Genomic DNA, 16,955 nt, shown 5'->3' on the forward strand with positions numbered 1-16,955 from the left:
AGAACATATGCAGCATGCGCCAAAGGAAAACTTAGAGCTAACGTCAAATCAAAATTGAATGCTCGCAATCGAGCGAAATAGAAAGTCAGCAAAACAATAATATACAACAAGCAGCGCGCTCATTCCTTGCAATAAAATCATACGTAATGAAATCAAACCAACTCAAATCGAATCGAATGGAATCAATTCAAATCCAGCTCGCGCTCTTACTTGGATGATGTGCCTGGGAATGGGCATGGGCATTGTGGTTATAGTAGGCAGCGCCGCCGTTGCTGTTGCCCCCGGCAGCATCGCGATAGTAGTGCTGCTGCTGCTGAGCCTGCTGCTGCTGGTGATGGTGGCCGCCACGCGAGGTTGTGGCATAAATGCTAGCCAAGGACCCAGTAACGGGCGAGCCGCACGTGGGCGAGGCCGAGGGCGAGTGAAACTTGACGGCCGTTGTCTGTATGAATGGATTCGTTGATACGAATATCTTTTGCTGCACACTTGAGTGGCGTGAAGGAATGGGCGGCTGGCGTTGCTGGTGTTGTTGGTGCTGCTGGTGGTGCTGCTGCTGTTCTTGCTGTTGCTGATGCTGCTGCTCCGCCAAGTGCTGCTGCTGTGCAGCTCTAAGCTTCTGCTGGGGCAGCGGCAACTGCGGACGCTGACCTAGGTGCCCATTGCCGTTGCCAATGCCCATGCCTGCCGGCTGTTGATACTGCTGCTGGTGCTGCAACCGCTGCTGCTGCTGCATCATATTCTTGGGCAGCGTGGCCGTAGACGAGGCTGCTGCATAGGCGCTCGAGTGAGTCGCGTTCTGGCCAGTGGGCGGACGGGCCATCTTCTTGGGCATCGTGGCCGATGCACCGGCGGCGTAAATGGGCGGCGGTGGGGGATCCTCCAGAGGAGGCGGACAGGTGTAGTGCTGCTGCTGCGGCGGCTGGTGGTGCTGATGGGAATGAGCCTGTCTCATGTTCGGCGATTGCGCAGCTGCTGGATTTTTGGTAAACGAACTTGAGTAGATGGCCATGTCTTTGCTGTTAGCAACTGCTGCATTCGGCGGCTGAGGTGGCTGATAATGCGAACTGGCCGAGCCAGAGGTCGCTGCCGTTGTCGGTGGGGATGCGGATGAAGAGTTCGAGAATGAGCTGACTTTGGAGAGCAACGATGATGTGGATGAAGACAGGGGGAAGTGAGGCAATGCATTGAAAGAGGTGGTCGGTGTTAGAATGGACGGTTTAGTGCTGCTGTTGGCCGCATGAGCGGATGACATTGCTGATGATGAGGTGCCGAAACTAGCGTAAATTCTATGCTGTTGCTGGTGCTGCAGCTGGATTTGTTCAGATTTACCGTCAAAGTGTTGCTGCTGTTGCGGCTGCGACATGGACAGGCCACTCCGCATGTAGATCGACTCTCCTCCGGGCGCCTGCTGGTTGCCGTAGATCCCCTCGATATGCTGCTGCTGTTGGTGCTGCTGCTGTTTGCCGCTGAGTCGTGCATTGAGCTGTGCAATTAGGTTCGGATTCGCCTTTGGCTGTGTCGGTGGCAGTGGGTGAGCATGTCCGTTGGGACTGGGGCTGCTGGTGCGGAAGCTGGACATGCTGTTGACCAGTTTGGGCTGGGCGTATATGCCGCCGCCACCCCCTCCGCCCGCGGCTGGTGATGAGGTGCGGAACGTCTGGTCGTGAATGTGTGTCAGTGATGGTGTGTTTGTGGCATGAGAGAAACGAGAAGAAGACGGGCACAAATTAAAAGTTAGCCAAAGCACGACCAAAGCTAAGCACTAGAGTAATCTATGACTATGGCATTACAACTAAGCTGGAAGGAGGGCAGTCGTGTTAGGCCAGAGAGGCGCTCCCAAAGACGCCTGTTAGTCTTGGTTAGTAGCCCGCGAGATACCCGCTGGTCACTTACGGCATCGACTTGGTAGACAGGCGGTTGCTGTGGCTGATGCAGATGCTGATGTTGCTGCTGGAGGGTAAAGCGTTGCTGGTTGGCCATCTGCTGACCGCCGGGCTGTTGGCCGCTGGCCAAGGCCTGGGCATAGGCGTGCAGATCCAAGTAGGAGTCGTAGTACACGGTCAGGTCCTCTTTGAGGGGGGAGTTGTGCGCAGACTACGTGGGGGATTGGGGTTTCGGTTTGTGTGTGGTAGTGGTGAAGCAAACGTAAGTTGAAATAAAATGAAATCATAAGTTGTAGAAGAAGATGGCTAAATTTCAAGGTGGCTCTAGACTCGTGCACTAGTTAGACCCAATGAATATTACCTAACTCTCACGCCGAACTATACTGGCTTTTGTTGGGGAATAAATGTCGAGTCTTCCAAGTCGTATTTCTATGCTCAATGAGCTCAAAGTATACCTACATTTGTAGGTAGAAAATGTATGGAACAAAGCTTATGCTTGTTTACCGGGGCTAGGCAACTAGAATCCCTACAGTTTACGATTAGTGATTAGCTTATTGTAGCTTTAAACTTTTTAGCCAGATATATGAATTTTCTAACTAAAGCCAAATACATCTTCATCTGGTTGCATAAATTTTTGGTCAGAAGCATAAACTACACATTAATAGTACCCAATTTGGGTTGTAAACTCAAATAGTCAGGTGAGAGTAGGAAATCAAACATTTTGGTACAAATGGAAACCGGATGCGAACCGAGCACACACCTGCAATAGGGGTTGCTGCTGCTGCACCTGTTGCTGCTGTTGCTGCTGAAGCTGCTGCTGCTGTTGCTGCTGCATGCGTCTGAGGGACACAGGTGATGCTGGCTGGTGCCGCATGGCTGCCAGGGCTCTTACCGTCTCCGATACCTTCAGCGCTGAGCTGGGAATCTGGGGCATGGCGTCCAGCATGAATGGCGGTGGCGGCGGTAAGTGCTCGCTGGAGCTGCTTAGTTGGTGATTCTGCTGCGACAGAGTCGCGTGCTGTGGTTGCTGCTGCAGCTGCGTTGCGTAATTAAATCATAAGTTAAAGAATAAAAGCATAGAGGAAACCAAAGAGTGTGTGACCCAGAGTGTGAACCCAGGCTTAGCGACTAGCTTAGATTAAGTGGCTAACTTAATTGGGTGTAGGTAATTGAAGGCTTAACTCACCCCGACCGAGGCATTGGGACTGGGGGTCACCGACGAACTGCGTCTGACTGGCGGCGGTGGCTTGGACTGATTAATGGACGATCGACGCCCGATGCGCGTGGAGCCACCGCCGGCTGCTCCTCCTGGGAAAAGTAAAAATCCTTGTTAGTGAGGCGGGCATTTTGATGATTTAGTCATTAATTTCTGCTGTTATTCACAGTAATGTACAGTTATCAGTTTATACACTTGGCACACAAAACACAGGACACCATCTAATACCAGTAGTTAGCGATAGACGCAGAGTTAGGATCTGCTGATCGAGAAAGTTATGAACGTTCTTGGTCTGCTGTGAATCATAATGATGACCCTGAAGCGAGTGGAAAAGCGTTAATGGCTGTGATGGCACTTTCGATACCACTTCATGTCGAAAAGACATTTCCCCTAATTTAAGCGATTTTGCAAAATGCAATTTTGTAAAAAAAATTTTGTAGTTACAAACGATCGAATCTGATTAGTGATTAAGCATTTAGCAGTTAGTGGCAGTATCATGCGGGTTTTGAGTTGTCTATTGATGATCTGAACTTAATGATTGTGACTTGATGGTATGAGCGTAGTGCTTAGCGAGAGAAACCAACTCCAATTTCAAAAAGGTTACCACATCGAACTTATAGCAAAAATGAGAAACCCAAAACCGCGTAAAGTTACTTCGGCAAGCACAAAATGATAAGGATACTTGCAAAGGTACAACAAAGTAGGAAAGTTTTCAAAATAAGGAATCAAAAACCAAAACCAAATAAACCCAAACAAATCAAAATCAAATTGAAACGAAACGAACCCGACAAAGAAGCCGGCCGGGGCGTAATGCACGGCTTGAGATGGGCATTGGCATTGGAAATGCTATTGGCGTGGTGGGGATTGGCTGGGGCATTGGAGCACACATATGGATGGGCGGGTGGTCGGTCACTGGCGGGCAACATCGATGGCCGGGCATTTGATGGTGATGAAGTGGTGGCTGGTAATGGTAATGACGATAGCGATGACGATGATAATGGCAAATGGCCGCGAGGTGATGACGGTGACAATGCCATTGTGGGCGTCTTGCACTGCGTGTGATTGGATGTGGCTGTCTGATTTTGGTTTGGCATTCTATGATTTGGATTCGGGTACGGGTCTGTGGATGCTGTTGCGGTTGCAAATGCAGATGCTGATGCAGTAATATTGGCGGCTTGTTGATTAGTGACATTACAGTTTCTGGTTTGGGGCGACTGTGGTGAGTGTTGCTGTTCTTGTGGTGCTTGCTGCTGCTGCTGCGTTTCTTGCTGCTCTTGCTGCTGTTGCTGCTGCTGCTGCTGCAACTGCTGTTTAACCTTCTGCTTTTGCCTGCGTATTTTAGCATCTAGATCAGCCTTAAAGTCCGACTTTCGCGGCACGACAGGCCTATCGCCCGCAGTGGGCACGGGGCCGTTAAAAATACTCAAACTGGTGGGCTTGGGGGGCAGCTGGCGCCTTGCAAGTTCTACTGGTGGACTACTGCCATCAATATCCTGCTGTTGTGTCTGTGGAAAATGCTGGTCCTGTGGCCTGCTTTGTACCGCCTGCTCACTGGGTGTTTTACCTCTTTGCGGGCTACCGCGTCCGAGGAGCTGCAACTGCTGCTCACTGGTGGCGCGAAACGAGGAGAGTCGCTGCTTGGCGGGCGCCACAGTTGCTGTTGGCGGTGCCTGGCCACCGGCAGAGTCCGGCGAGGAGTCCGGCGAACCGGCCAAATTGGCGGGCAACTGCTGCAGCTCGCGCATCTCGTGCAGCTGCAGCGCGTGGGGCTGCGGATCCTTAGTCCGCAGCACTACAATCTCAGAGTTCTGCTTCACGAACTCAATGTCGGGTGTGTTGGGAATCTGGTGGTCGTAGATCACCACCACGGCACTGCCGCTGTCGCTGCAGGTATCCACATAGGCGTGGCGTGGCTGGCCGAGACAAACGCTGTCGGAGGCCAGCGAAACAGCGTCCTCCCGATTGGCATTGGCCGCAAAGTGCGCGAAAGTGGGATTCTCGTAGCCGCCGGCCGTTAGGCCACCGGTCAGCGAACTCGTCTCGCTCACATAGCAGCGACTCAGCTCCGAATCGCTGGCGCCCAGCAGATCCCGGTCCCGATCCCGATCCCGCCGCCTGACGTCCATATCGTCGCCGGCCAGTTCGTCGGACGTGGTGTCGGATATGTCCGTGCCGCAGCCGCTCGAGTTCGTCTGATTGCTGATGGCGCATGGCTCGATGTTGCTGGTGGCGGGCAGGTTGTTGTTGTCGCTGCTGCTGATGCTGCTGGTCGTCGTATTGTTGTTGTTGCTACTGGTGGTGCTGCCGCTTATGATGTTGCTCGGCGGTTTGACCTTGCCCTCATCGATCTCGCGTTGGAACGAGTCTAGTTCGCCAATTAAATTATTTAGTGCTTGTATTGAATCTTCGAAAGACTTGTCTGTTAAGTTCATATTTTCAAATTTGTTGGTATTGATTTTGGAGATGGTGTTGTTGTTGTTGTTGTGGTGCAGTTGGTTCATTGTGAATAATAGTTTACAGATGACAGAGATTTTGGGTAGGGTGAACATAAAGTCGAAACCGAAAAATATTCAATGGTTTCAAGTTGATTTTTGTGCAGTTGTTGCCGTTGCGTTTACACAACAAACCAAAAAACAGGGGAGGGAAAAACAAAAAAGAAATTTGGGGGTTAAAAAATATTCACGATATGTTTATCAATTATAAATAAAAATGGGCGCTGGACATGAAAGTTGGAGACTGGGGAATCTCATGTTTAAAGTGCTCTTTTGTGCTGGGTGGGCAGGGTACTATGATCAATTGACACACTTCGCCTTCAACGATCCAGCTGATTGCTGATGCAACTTACCCATTTCCTGCTGCTCCGCCTCGGATCGTCGAGTTCCGCCTCCCGAAGCTGGGGAACCGGATGCAATCTGCATGGGAGCTGGGGGCGATACCGCTGCCGCTGCTGCCGCCTTTTCGAACATTGAAGCCTTCTGCAGGACTGAGGCCCTTGATCGCTCATCCGTCTCGTCCGCTACGCTGTTGGCTGGACCCTGATCCTGTCCTGCAGCGGCTTGCTCGGTGATTTTCAGCACCTCGCTGGAGGGAGGCGTCGGGGAGCTGACCTGGTAGACAAATCCCAAACCGGACCCAGGACCTAAGCTGCTGCCACTGGGAGTACCTGCGGCAGTGGACGTGGGGGAGTTGGTTAGCAGGGGCGAGTAATGGTTCTGTGGCGTGGAGCTGCCACTGGACGGCGAGGTGGTGTTCGTGTTGGTGCTGGTGCTGTGGTTGTGCTGGCCCACCAGCGAGCCGCAAGCGACGGTGGAGTCGATCGACGGATGCGAGTGAAGTGACGAGGCCGTCGAGGATATGGAATGGGAGCGTGTGGCAGTGGCTGAGTGGTGATTCTGCTGCGATTGATGATGCTGCTGCTGCTGCTGGAGGAGCTGATGAGAGCCGGTGGAGTCGTTGGAATGCTGGGAGCTGGTCGAGTCAATGGAGCTCTGCTGCTGCAGAGGCGGCGTAGAGGGCTTCTGCTGCTGATTGGTCTGCTTCAAAGCGGCCATGGTGGCCAGCTCCGACATGTTCACATAGGTGGGCGGCGTCTGGGGCTGCTGATTTTGCTGCTGCTGCTGCTGCTGTGCATGATGCGCTGCGGACAGCTCTGTGTGCGGATGATGTTAGCAAGGACATGCGGGTGGACACGGTTATTAGTAAGACTGATGGGATTAGCCAAAGGCAAGCGTGCACACAAATACACGGAGACAAGCTGGGCAATTGCTGGTCATGGCGCACCACCTACCTTTCGTGATATGAGCCGGAATCGGCGAGGGGCACTGGCGCTGCAGCAGGTTATTCCCGCTACCCTGGCGGTGGTTACTCTGGGCCGAAAGGGGTCGCTCCAACGACGAGCAGCGCTGAAAAGTGGGTAAGTCCATTGGTTAGTCACGGTGCAAATCGAAATGTTTTGGGTTTAATGATGAGGCGACTTAAAGGTCCTAGTTGTCAGTGGTCTAGCGGGGCGCATGCAGATGAGCGCGCTGTCGGATCTACGATTGGTGGGGCTCTGACTCTGGAATACTCACCACATGGGCTGGCTTCTATGGCGAGTGTCATGGCCAACAGAACGAGAGAGACAACTTAATAGAATGTACAAAATCAATAGACGGTTTACCGCCTATTCGAATAGCCTCCATCTATAACATCGCCTACAGTTAATATCTAAAGACTAACTCAAATATATTTGCCAAACGCAAAAAACCATAAATAATGTTTTTGAAATCTTGGATTTGTTGGATCTGTTGGATTTTTTTTAATGCAACTCTATCTTTAATTTAATTTAAGTTATTAATTTTAGTTGGTCTTTGATTGTCCAAGTGCGTTTTCTCTGCTTTATGACCAGAGAAAAGCTTAAACAGACAAGAATTTGTCTCATTTTGTAATGTACTATACATATTGTCGTAATAACCAATTAAAAGTAGTTTAAATATTTTATTTTATTTTTATAACTAATTAGTTATTTTATAACTAATCCATACTTACAACTGGCAAAGGAGGCCGGCTAAGTGAGGCAGCCGGTGATTTCTGGGTGGCCGGAGTGGCTTGTCCGGATAACGGCTGTCCATTCGGGGCTGCTGTTCCGTTGTTCAGGCAGCTGCCCGACTCGTGAATGGTCTCCGGGTTTTGGAACGTGTAGACGGTCAGCGGCGGACGCTGGTGACCCTTTTCGTATGCCGTCGAAATCGTGTGCGGACGGTCAGCGGTCGGTGGCAGGGTGTCGACGCCATCCTGGGAATGTGGGGGCCAGGTGGAGACATTTGCCGTCTGGTTCGTTGCATTCGAAGTCTGCGAGGAATCAGCAGAGTAGTTAGTAAAATCAGGGCAGTCAAAGATTTCGCGGAGAAGTATTTGTAATTTGGTCAAATTTAACAGAAGAAAATTAAATGAAAACCTGTGTTGTTAAAGCTGGCGATGAGCAAAAGCCACTATCACTGGATTCACCAGGTTTCAAGCGAATTGCGGGCGTTACAAACTAAAAAAAAAACAAAAACGAAACACAAAAGAACATTGATGAAAACCAAGAAATGAGCGGACGCCACAATGCCGAATGCGGGTTTGATGGTGACCAGGCAACTAGGAAACCCTCTGGCATGACGCACCTGCGAAAGGGAGCGCGGATAGTGATGGTGACCGGGCGAGTTGCTCGAGCCGCTGCTGTTCATACTGCTGATGGAGCAGACGGAGCTCTTTCGGGAACCCAGCGAGTTGGAGCAGCCGCCGCCCTGCGAGCCGGAACCGCCACCCGGGGACTCCGGGTACAGATTAATGCTGGCCTTAGCGTCATGGATAAGCTCCTCGGAGGCCTGGGGCAGAACACTAGGCTCCTTGGTTACTAGGGCAATTGACTGCATGGCTTCCTGTAAAATTTATACTATTAATAGTAACTGAGCTGACAATGCATACACCGCTCTACGCACCTGTAGGTGACCCAACTCTGACATGACCTCGCACTCCTCGTGCACCACTGGCTGAAGCATGTGGACGAAGCTGCAGTAGCGCAGACGCTCCTCCACCATGGCCGCCCTCAAGGATTTCTTCTCGACTTCCTCCAATTCTGCCCGGCGCAGGGTAACATCCTGCATGTGCGAGTCCATCAGGGACTGCAATCCGTCCGTCTGACCCTTGCGCGCCTTCTTCTGCAGGCGCAGTGTGTCGCTGGAACGCTTCTTCAGTTCACTGCGACAGCGCTTATACTCTTTGGCATGGTCTTTGTCGATGGTGGCCACCGTGCGCTTCCAGTCCTCGATCCTCTCCTGCAGCGGCTGCACCAGGCAATCCATAATGGTGCTGGTGAAGGTCTTCAGACGCGTCTCCACCGCCTTGTGGCGGAGGCAAACGCGGGTTAGGGCGGTGCCGATCTCCTTCGAGGCGCCTGCAATCGAAGGAATACGAATTATCATTTTAGATCAAAGATTCCATTGGAAACTATATTCTTTGACTGTGGATGATTTCCCACAGCCAAACTTCGCGAAATGTTAAAATCCAATGTTTTATTCAAAAAGTTGTCATGTGTGTATTAGACGTAGCTTATGTGAGGCACTAGGTTCCACTTTCCAATTGTTTCGCCATCGAATGCCTAGAACTTGTATGTTTCGTAACCCAAATTTAGTTGCGACTAAAAAACAGTACGATCAGGCAAGTAAGCATGCAATATTAAACAGTTGCCAAATTAAATTACTGGAGGGGAACCATCCACGGGCCACGAGGAATTAAACTGGCAGCGGAAATGTTTAGAGCATGCAGCAACCATCGCACGCCATGGGCTGTCGTTTCAATTTGGTGGCGCAGCAGACAGCATTGCATGCGACACGAATCGGGACTCCATTCCTCCAGTCTGTGGTCCCGACTCCCAAGTCCCAAGTCCCAAGTCCCGTGTGTTAATGCCATGCCACAGATAGAATCAAAGGCGGATCCGGGACAACTGGTCAGGCCAACAGCTACTGCTCTTGCCTCTGCTTCTGCGTCTGCATATCACGAGCAAATGACAGGCGGTCCGATTATCTCGGACTGCCTCCGACTCAAAGACTGACTTTTGCCATTCTCGTTTAATGTGTAATTATCTACCAAATAGGCAGCAGCTTATGCATTCTCCTTTGACATGCCGGTTCTCTGAGGCACTTGCTCCAAATCCCAAATAATTGAATGGATATGAGCTGAGTGCCCAGAAACACCACCACCTTGACGACCCATCAAAATGACCGTGTGCCAAGTGCGAATCGAGAATCTACAACCGAGGCTCGAGTTGCGTTCCACCCTCGTTTGGGGCGTCACTATAGGCGAACTGACACTTGTGCCGATGCTTGACCGAACTAAGTCAAGTAACCACTAAAACTAATGAAACCATTTAGCAAGTGCAAACGACCAGGCCAGCAGGCTTCTGGTGTCCAAAAGGGGTGGCTAGCCCTCAATGGCAGGAATTACGAGGATGTGCACTTAACACCAGCCACACACCAAAGCCATGGAGTAGCGTTAAGAGTATCAAGTACCCATGGCGGGAGTGGATCAATATATGCTAATGCCAAGCTACGTGTGCGGATGATTGAAGAGTTAAGTCTGCCAATCCAGCAGCAGTGCTAAATCGGAATTCAGAAGCTTAACTGAATAAAGCCGGTTTGCCGTACAAATCTCATCTACAGTTTTATCAATCAACAGCAAATACGTATAAAGCACTTAATTTATTGTTATTTCCAACTGGAATACGAAGGAAATTAGCCGTGGATAATTACTTTATGCCCCGAATTGAATTATTAAACGGGCATTTACTACATAAATACTTTTTTTTAACTAGCTTTTACAATAACACATCAGCACGAAAGCCTAAAAATTCACAAAAAATGCTTTTAAATGCGATAGTAAATATATTATTAAATGTATCATCTCCTCAATAGAAATGTTTTAATCGCACGACTAACTAGTATTTTTAGATTGCATGCTTATGAATATAACTATTTCATTGGTTAACGAATAACGAATACGGAATAGTAATTAGGTGTTACTTTGTTACCACCACATCCTACAAGCCTATTCCCTAGTTTCAGTCCGTATATCCGCGTTAAGACCTCGTTGGAATTGAGTAAGGATTTGGAACATCAATAAATTCATGATAATTGAATAATGTCAATGTAACAGCCACATCTTTAAGCTTGAGCGACTTCCCCAAAGCGGCGATTGGTAACGATCACAGCTCTCCCATCTGGTAATTTTCGCATTTCCCGTGCGGACTGAGGTGGGCTGTGAGAAACGGACGTCGGACGTTGCATAATCGGGCACTCGATAAATAAATATAAATAGCAGAACCAGCGAAATGCGTGAGCTCAGACAGAACAGCAACATCGCCAGTCGGACGCAGAGAAGGGGAAAATCAACAACGTAAACACCGAAAGCATGAATGTGTATAAAAATCAGATCGATGACCGCCGCCGACTGCGCGTAGACCCATGAATAATGAGCAGCGGAAAGCTATGATGCAGTACCTGGGCGGGGGAATGGAGGGGAATCCCCTGTACTTTCAGTAGCGGCTGATAGGCGAGCAGACCAGACGAGTCCGCGGTTTGAACTTACCTCTTGAGTTGGTCGCCGCATCGGCTATCTTTTGGAAGGCATCCAAATAGGCGGCGATTGCCTGGATGGCGGCCCTGTGAAGAGATGAGAGCAAATACAACATCATTATTATTGTGGGACCCAGCCAGATAGATTTAATAAACATTCTCTCCAATTGCCCGTGGGCGACATTTCAATTAGGCGAAAGCTAAAAAAAAAACACATGGAATATCCACAGTCTCTGCAGTAACTAAATATTTGAATACCCTTTCCGATGAAATATGCTAAGAAGTAGTAGGTTCTCATACGATTGGAACCATAGTAAGTGATAAGCTAGTTTAACAAGCGCTGATTGAACTAATTGCACCTGCTCCGCTTTTGGCGTAATATACCCACATCTAGGGTATACAAAAGTGGTGCCCATCTGGGCGTCTTGATCCGGGCGTCCTCACCTAGCGGGGAATCGGTCAAGATGTGTGTCAAGCGCAGTGGGCAAGCACTCGGAGCGAGTTTTGGCAAGCCCCGTGATTTGAACTCGGACAACAGGATTTGGGGTAGTGATTAATGCAGCCGCTATTTGGCGGCGGCTATATACTTATGCCCAGACATTGCCGCGAGAAAATTTGGGCCAAGTCTGAGCATAAAAAGCACAGAGAAAATAAAACAAACAAATGCCACCCCACGAGCAGAAATTTAGCAACAGCAGAAAGAGCACAAAAATAATCATAGACACATTATATGTTTTACGACTGAGTGTGAGGAAGTGGAAAGCATAAGGGCAAGCATTTAGGCAAACAAATTTGTTTATTTACACGCAGTTCTCGTTCTAAAGTTTTGCAACTGCGCTCGTTAGTGGGCTGCTGTTGAAATATCATTTTCCAGAATGGAGCAACCAATTCACACCCAAAGTAAACTCACCTCAAACAAGTGTGCAGTTTTCCGGCCTTAGCCACAAAATCCTCCCACAGGGGCGAAGTGTTCTGCAACAAAAAAAGAGAGTAAATTAGTTTAACAATTGTATAAAATATTTTTGTTCCATTATATTGGGACTTGGGAACGAGTCGTAGGTTTTACAGCCATAATTAATTAATCAAAATTTAAACGAAACTAAAAAAATGCAACTTACTATAGATGTAGATGACAAAAGTGAAAAATTTTCCATTTAAGATAAAATATATAAAATACATTTAAAGGCGTGATTGCCCAAAAGTTCAAAGTTCATATCGTCATCGTTTTTTCGCTGGATTAAATCTAATTGAGTTTGACTTTTGTTGTCTGCGCATTTCATTAAATGCGAATAAAGCAGAAAATTATGGTGCAAACTCAACGAGCAAACAACCCAAACATGACATCAACGAATAAGCAAAGTGAGAGACACATTTAATGTAATCAAAGTGGGTGAGCTCCGATCCATATGGCTCCGATTGAATACGGAATCGAGCAATCCCCTAGGGGAGATGCTTTTAATTAAGTTGCTGAGGTAATCTGGATTAATCAAATTTGCATATTAATAAGACTTCTAGTAAAAGAGCGAGAGTACAAGTCCAAAAGAAAGTCGTCATCATCATTATAATACAAGATGGATTGATTGGACTTTTATGAACATGGGGAAGTTTCGTCAATAATCCACAAGTTCTCCCCTCAATAATCACTGGAAGCTCATATTTGGCCAAAAAGCGAACTGAAATGGCTCCCACATGGGTTTTTCTCACACAATCCTGTTCAGCCAACTTACTTATTTGGTCAAGACCACAAAGAGCTGCCGCTGGCTTCTGGCCAAGTATCAGTGTCACGATGGCCGAACGGCAGCAGATTGTTAAGAGGCAGCCGTAAAAGGCCGCCAAAGACTTTATGTGTGCTTCTTTCTTTAAGAGAAATAATAGCGAGTGAGGACGCGCAAATGGTCAATAAAAGCGAAAACGAGTTTTCGTTTTGTTTTGTTTTGGCTCGCTTCAATTACACAACATATGACATTGAAAATAAGAGCCAGACGAGCGAAGCAGCCAAAGATCGAAAGCAGCAGGAGGCGTCTGAATGAAGACATAAAATGTTCCCATTTGGTGACCACTGTGATAACAGGAGCAGATTCATCAAGCCCAAATAGCAACTGCCAATTGCAGTTGCATTTAACTTTCGGTTTTTGCGCAATCGGGCAGTAATAAATACCATTAAAATGTCAATTGCTAAATCAAAATCGATTTCAATGCAAAATGCCCAAAAGAAGCCTGAGCTCTGGGCCATGGCAATTGCATAAACAGCACTGCTCAAAGGTAAACGAACGAACGAGACAATGGCAGCGGAAAAGCCGGGAAATGCGCAAATAAATGCAACAGCTCAAGCAAAAACTTAACGGAAATCGATTTTTGGCTATTTTTGCCAGCTTTTATTTATTTATTTTTTTTTTTTGTTCATATACTCGTTTTGCCATGCAACCACTGGGTGCAACAAAAACCCTAAACAATTGCCAGCTCCACAAAAACGAATTGAACGCGGTATTCAAGCGATGATAACGACTTCTTTCCCCCTTTCACAAAACACCACATGCGACATGAAATAAATAATAAATTGGGTTTGAAAAAGTATGTTCGAAACTATTGTATTGGGAATTCGTTCGTTTCAAGTTAAGGCAAAAATACAAATACTATTGATAATAACACTTTAAGTACTTTTCTCGTGATATCACCATCGTATAGATTTAAATAAATTCAAAGAATGTGATGTGTGGGATGATAGAGAAATCGAGGAAAATCAATAAATATCCAAGAAAAATCGCGACAGAATAAATTCCAAAAAGACCAAAAGCGACCAAAATTTTTCAAAGCCTATAAGCTGATTTTTTCAATGATTGAACCACGTTTCCAAGACGCGGCCCACATGCAAATTATTATTGTTTATTTGTTGCAAAACCATTTTTTGTGTGCGACAGCCGACCGCCAGCGACAGCTTGATAAGCGGTTCTTGCCTCGCATGCGTGGGCAGCGTCTTGTCGGCGTTTTGTGAATGAGCATTTTGTAGTCGTGGAGCGATATAGCCACCACCAATAAGCCAGCCATCCACTCGCGGGCCAAAACACGCGAAGCTGTCATTACGTTGACCAGGCCCAAACCATTCGCGTCCGCGTTGGCGTGGATGTTGTGTTTCGTGCTAGCGTTGGGAGAGAGCTCAGCTGGTCCTGATCCCAGTGTTCGGGCATCGCCTTATGAATGGGCGAGTGGAGCTGGATTGCCTAGCAGCCAGACGCATAGTAAAAGTGCCGCAGCTAACAAAACCCCTTTTCAACTTAATTTCAAGATCCATTTAGTTAGCTACTGAAATTGTTAAATGTTTGTCTTAGCGGTGGTTTGAATGCATTTACTTTTTATTCATTGTCCTCATATTTCTAGAGTATTTACTGTTTACTGTTTAGTAACCAGTCATCGAGCTGAAAGATCTCGTTCCCGCCAGTTCGTGGTTGTATTCAAAACACTTTCCAGTTTCCGTCAGACATCGAAATCGAGTCTAAGCGCAGGGGAAGACAGCGAGTGCAATGGACGTGGTGCATCCATGCACATATAGTACACCACAACCGCTCCATGTGTATCCATTTATCTTGGCAAGCCAACTCGGCCGGGAAGTGAGCTAGACACCTAAAAACCCACAATTTATGCCAGTCAGAGCAAACTGGAAAAGTTCACACAACCACCACGAGGAGACCCACACCCATGCACACAACACACAGCTAACAACAAACGTGTGGCTGGCATTATAAACTCTTGATCTTTCCAATAGCCTACAAAGGCTGCCCACACGGACCGGCTCTCCAGCTGGTTCACAGCCCCATTCATGCTGCAATTTTGTTGCTATTTCGGTGCTGCTCCTCGATAAGGCCCCAAAGATTCCCAGCAGCGGCTAGGTGGATAGAGGCGGAGATGGCCAAAAAAAACGGGTTCAGAGCCATGCCGTCGCCACGTCCTACATTGCCAGCTTTTTGGGTTGGCGAACAAAGCCACTGCCTCCAGAAAGAGCCGTTTCTTATGCTAAATCCAAGAGCCTGCCTGCGAAGCAGAAGTCCGCACTGATTGATTTTCTATGAGGTCCGACGTACCATATACTATATAGTATAGTGAGTGCCCGCGGCCATAATTTCGGCTTTGGCCAGATGTTGACTTTACCGGATTGCCCGGAGCGGCCTGCACAATCGTGCGCTGCTAATTTGCACCTAAAGACGGTCTTTGTTTCTGGCTCTTCGGTTTAGAAAGTAGAAAATTATTCGCCGGGAATATGAAATGAAAGTGTTCCGAGGCTTACCTCCCTGCCGTTTAAAAGTTTTCGCAAATCTGTAAGAAACATTTTCCGTGAATTGGCAAGAGCTTTGCAAATTGACAAATCGATTGCTGCGATTTGAATCGATCGGAACTTATGCCAATCATCATCGGGTAATCCAATAACCGACAATTGTATTTGCATATTCCCCATCCAGCAACGGCAGTCATGACCCCAAAAAAATGCAGTCAGTATACGGTTCTCCTTTGTCTGCACGTCGTTACCCGAGAAGGTACTTGCCACACGCAGCTAGCCGATATGGAAACCGCAACTTGAACTCAAGTTGCCGTCAACGCGTGCCACCAACCACAAAACAAAACGAATCAAGAAGTTAACTGATTGGGGATATGGAAGGTAAAACAAGCCCCTAAAGTTATGAGATCTGTTAAAACACGATGCAATGTTTAAATTGTTATTGAATGTAGGAATTAAGAACACTATGTTTAATATTATACAATATTGAAAAAAAAAATACACATTCAACAAAATAGTCTATTGTTCCAACTACTGCAACTTTAGTGGTTCTCCTATGATCTCCAAACAAATTGGGTTTGGGCGCGGTATATTCCTCTCATCTAGTGCGTTAAACAATATGACAAGTTTATGACGTCCTCTAAGAAGAGGTCCACGAAAATTCTCAAATTTTAGTATGAGATCGAAGGGCTCGTGTACCAGAACGGTCTGTAAGAAATCAGAATATTTTCAAAATATTGTGCAATAAAAAATGGTAGTGTCCTTTGCACACAACCATATGAATAATCTGCATCCCATATGAGAACTATTCCCATATGCTATTATATTCCACCGTATTTGGTTGTCAAATTGCTTGAACTCCACTTACATCAGGCCCTCTGAAGCACTTCTTTTCCACCTCATGGCGATTGGTTATAAACCTTGTCCAATACTTATACCAATACTGGTTCTTGTCGTACATGATGGAGCAAAAGTTCTGGGTGGCCATGCTAAAGACAGTGGGCTCCCAAGTGCCGCGGTTGAAGTGAAAAACATCAAGTCTCGCCTACACGGATGCAAGAGTTTTGATATTAGAATCGATGATTATTCCGAAGCTTGCAGTTTGTGTTACAGTAATCCGATCGGTGGGCTGCACATCCCACACGACGGTGGCGTTCCCGGATACATGAAGTATATCCCCTTTCTGGTCGATTACAATGTCGTCTAAGTTGAGTGCCTGGCGGATGTTGATGGATCCGGGAGGACCATCAGTGCACGTCGAAAATATGTCCGGATCCTCGAGCAATAATTCATAGTCTGTGGCCCAGGAACTGGTCACTCCTAATAAGAGTAGCAGCACAAATATCATGATGACCATAGAACCGAAAACTGTGAGATCCGACCCCTTTATAGCCACTGCCACAATAGAGTTTTTGATATGTTTTATTTATACACCTTTTAAAATGATGACATCTAATCATGGTATGCCATCGTACATTGATTCAACACGCAACAAT

The 16,955-nt window shown here is 47.5% G+C and overlaps 2 protein-coding genes across 14 annotated transcripts in view; both read right to left on the reverse strand.

Annotated features, from left to right (window-relative positions):
• mim (missing-in-metastasis) overlaps window positions 1–16,955 on the reverse strand; it is a 46,951-nt gene that overhangs the window by 2,493 nt on the left and 27,503 nt on the right. For 2 of the 13 annotated variants that reach the window (NM_001014500.3, NM_001201940.3), the window contains exons 3-14: window positions 12,103–12,164; window positions 11,206–11,279; window positions 8,562–9,016; window positions 8,244–8,501; window positions 7,627–7,929; window positions 6,887–7,001; window positions 5,945–6,748; window positions 3,884–5,518; window positions 3,070–3,191; window positions 2,644–2,919; window positions 1,894–2,094; window positions 211–1,657 (exon numbers count right to left, since the gene is read on the reverse strand). In NM_001014500.3, coding sequence (NP_001014500.2) covers window positions 211–1,657; window positions 1,894–2,094; window positions 2,644–2,919; window positions 3,070–3,191; window positions 3,884–5,518; window positions 5,945–6,748; window positions 6,887–7,001; window positions 7,627–7,929; window positions 8,244–8,501; window positions 8,562–9,016; window positions 11,206–11,279; window positions 12,103–12,164 — 5,752 coding nt within the window. Of the gene's footprint in view, window positions 1–210; window positions 1,658–1,893; window positions 2,095–2,643; window positions 2,920–3,069; window positions 3,192–3,883; window positions 5,519–5,944; window positions 6,749–6,886; window positions 7,002–7,626; window positions 7,930–8,035; window positions 8,117–8,243; window positions 8,502–8,561; window positions 9,017–11,205; window positions 11,280–12,102; window positions 12,165–16,955 lie in introns of all 13 variants that reach the window. The other 11 variants (NM_001273819.1, NM_001259229.2, NM_001273820.1 and 8 more) reach the window with 11 other exon arrangements.
• Window positions 15,917–16,816, reverse strand: CheB42b (Chemosensory protein B 42b). The gene is made up of 3 exons (NM_206041.2): window positions 16,571–16,816; window positions 16,328–16,504; window positions 15,917–16,167 (listed from the first exon to the last, which is right to left on the reverse strand). The coding sequence occupies exons 1-3, from the start codon at window positions 16,805–16,807 to the stop codon at window positions 15,991–15,993; spliced, it is 591 nt and encodes a 196-aa protein (NP_995763.1). The 5' UTR covers window positions 16,808–16,816; the 3' UTR covers window positions 15,917–15,990.

The sequence above is a fragment of the Drosophila melanogaster genome, chromosome 2R (assembly GCF_000001215.4).
Source record: "Drosophila melanogaster chromosome 2R".
In the NCBI taxonomy this organism is placed as follows: Eukaryota; Metazoa; Arthropoda; class Insecta; order Diptera; family Drosophilidae; genus Drosophila; species Drosophila melanogaster.

What these genes read in the sequence shown, in the direction of transcription:
- CheB42b (NM_206041.2), bottom strand. Translation starts at nt 16,807, where the DNA reads ATGATATTTGTGCTGCTACTCTTATTAGGAGTGACCAGTTCCTGGGCC. An exon ending in AGCCCACCGATCGGATTACT is followed by an intron (nt 16,505 to 16,570) that starts GTAACACAAACT and finishes GCATCCGTGTAG; the next exon opens with GCGAGACTTGATGTTTTTCA. An exon ending in AGTGCTTCAGAGGGCCTGAT is followed by an intron (nt 16,168 to 16,327) that starts GTAAGTGGAGTT and finishes GATTTCTTACAG; the next exon opens with ACCGTTCTGGTACACGAGCC.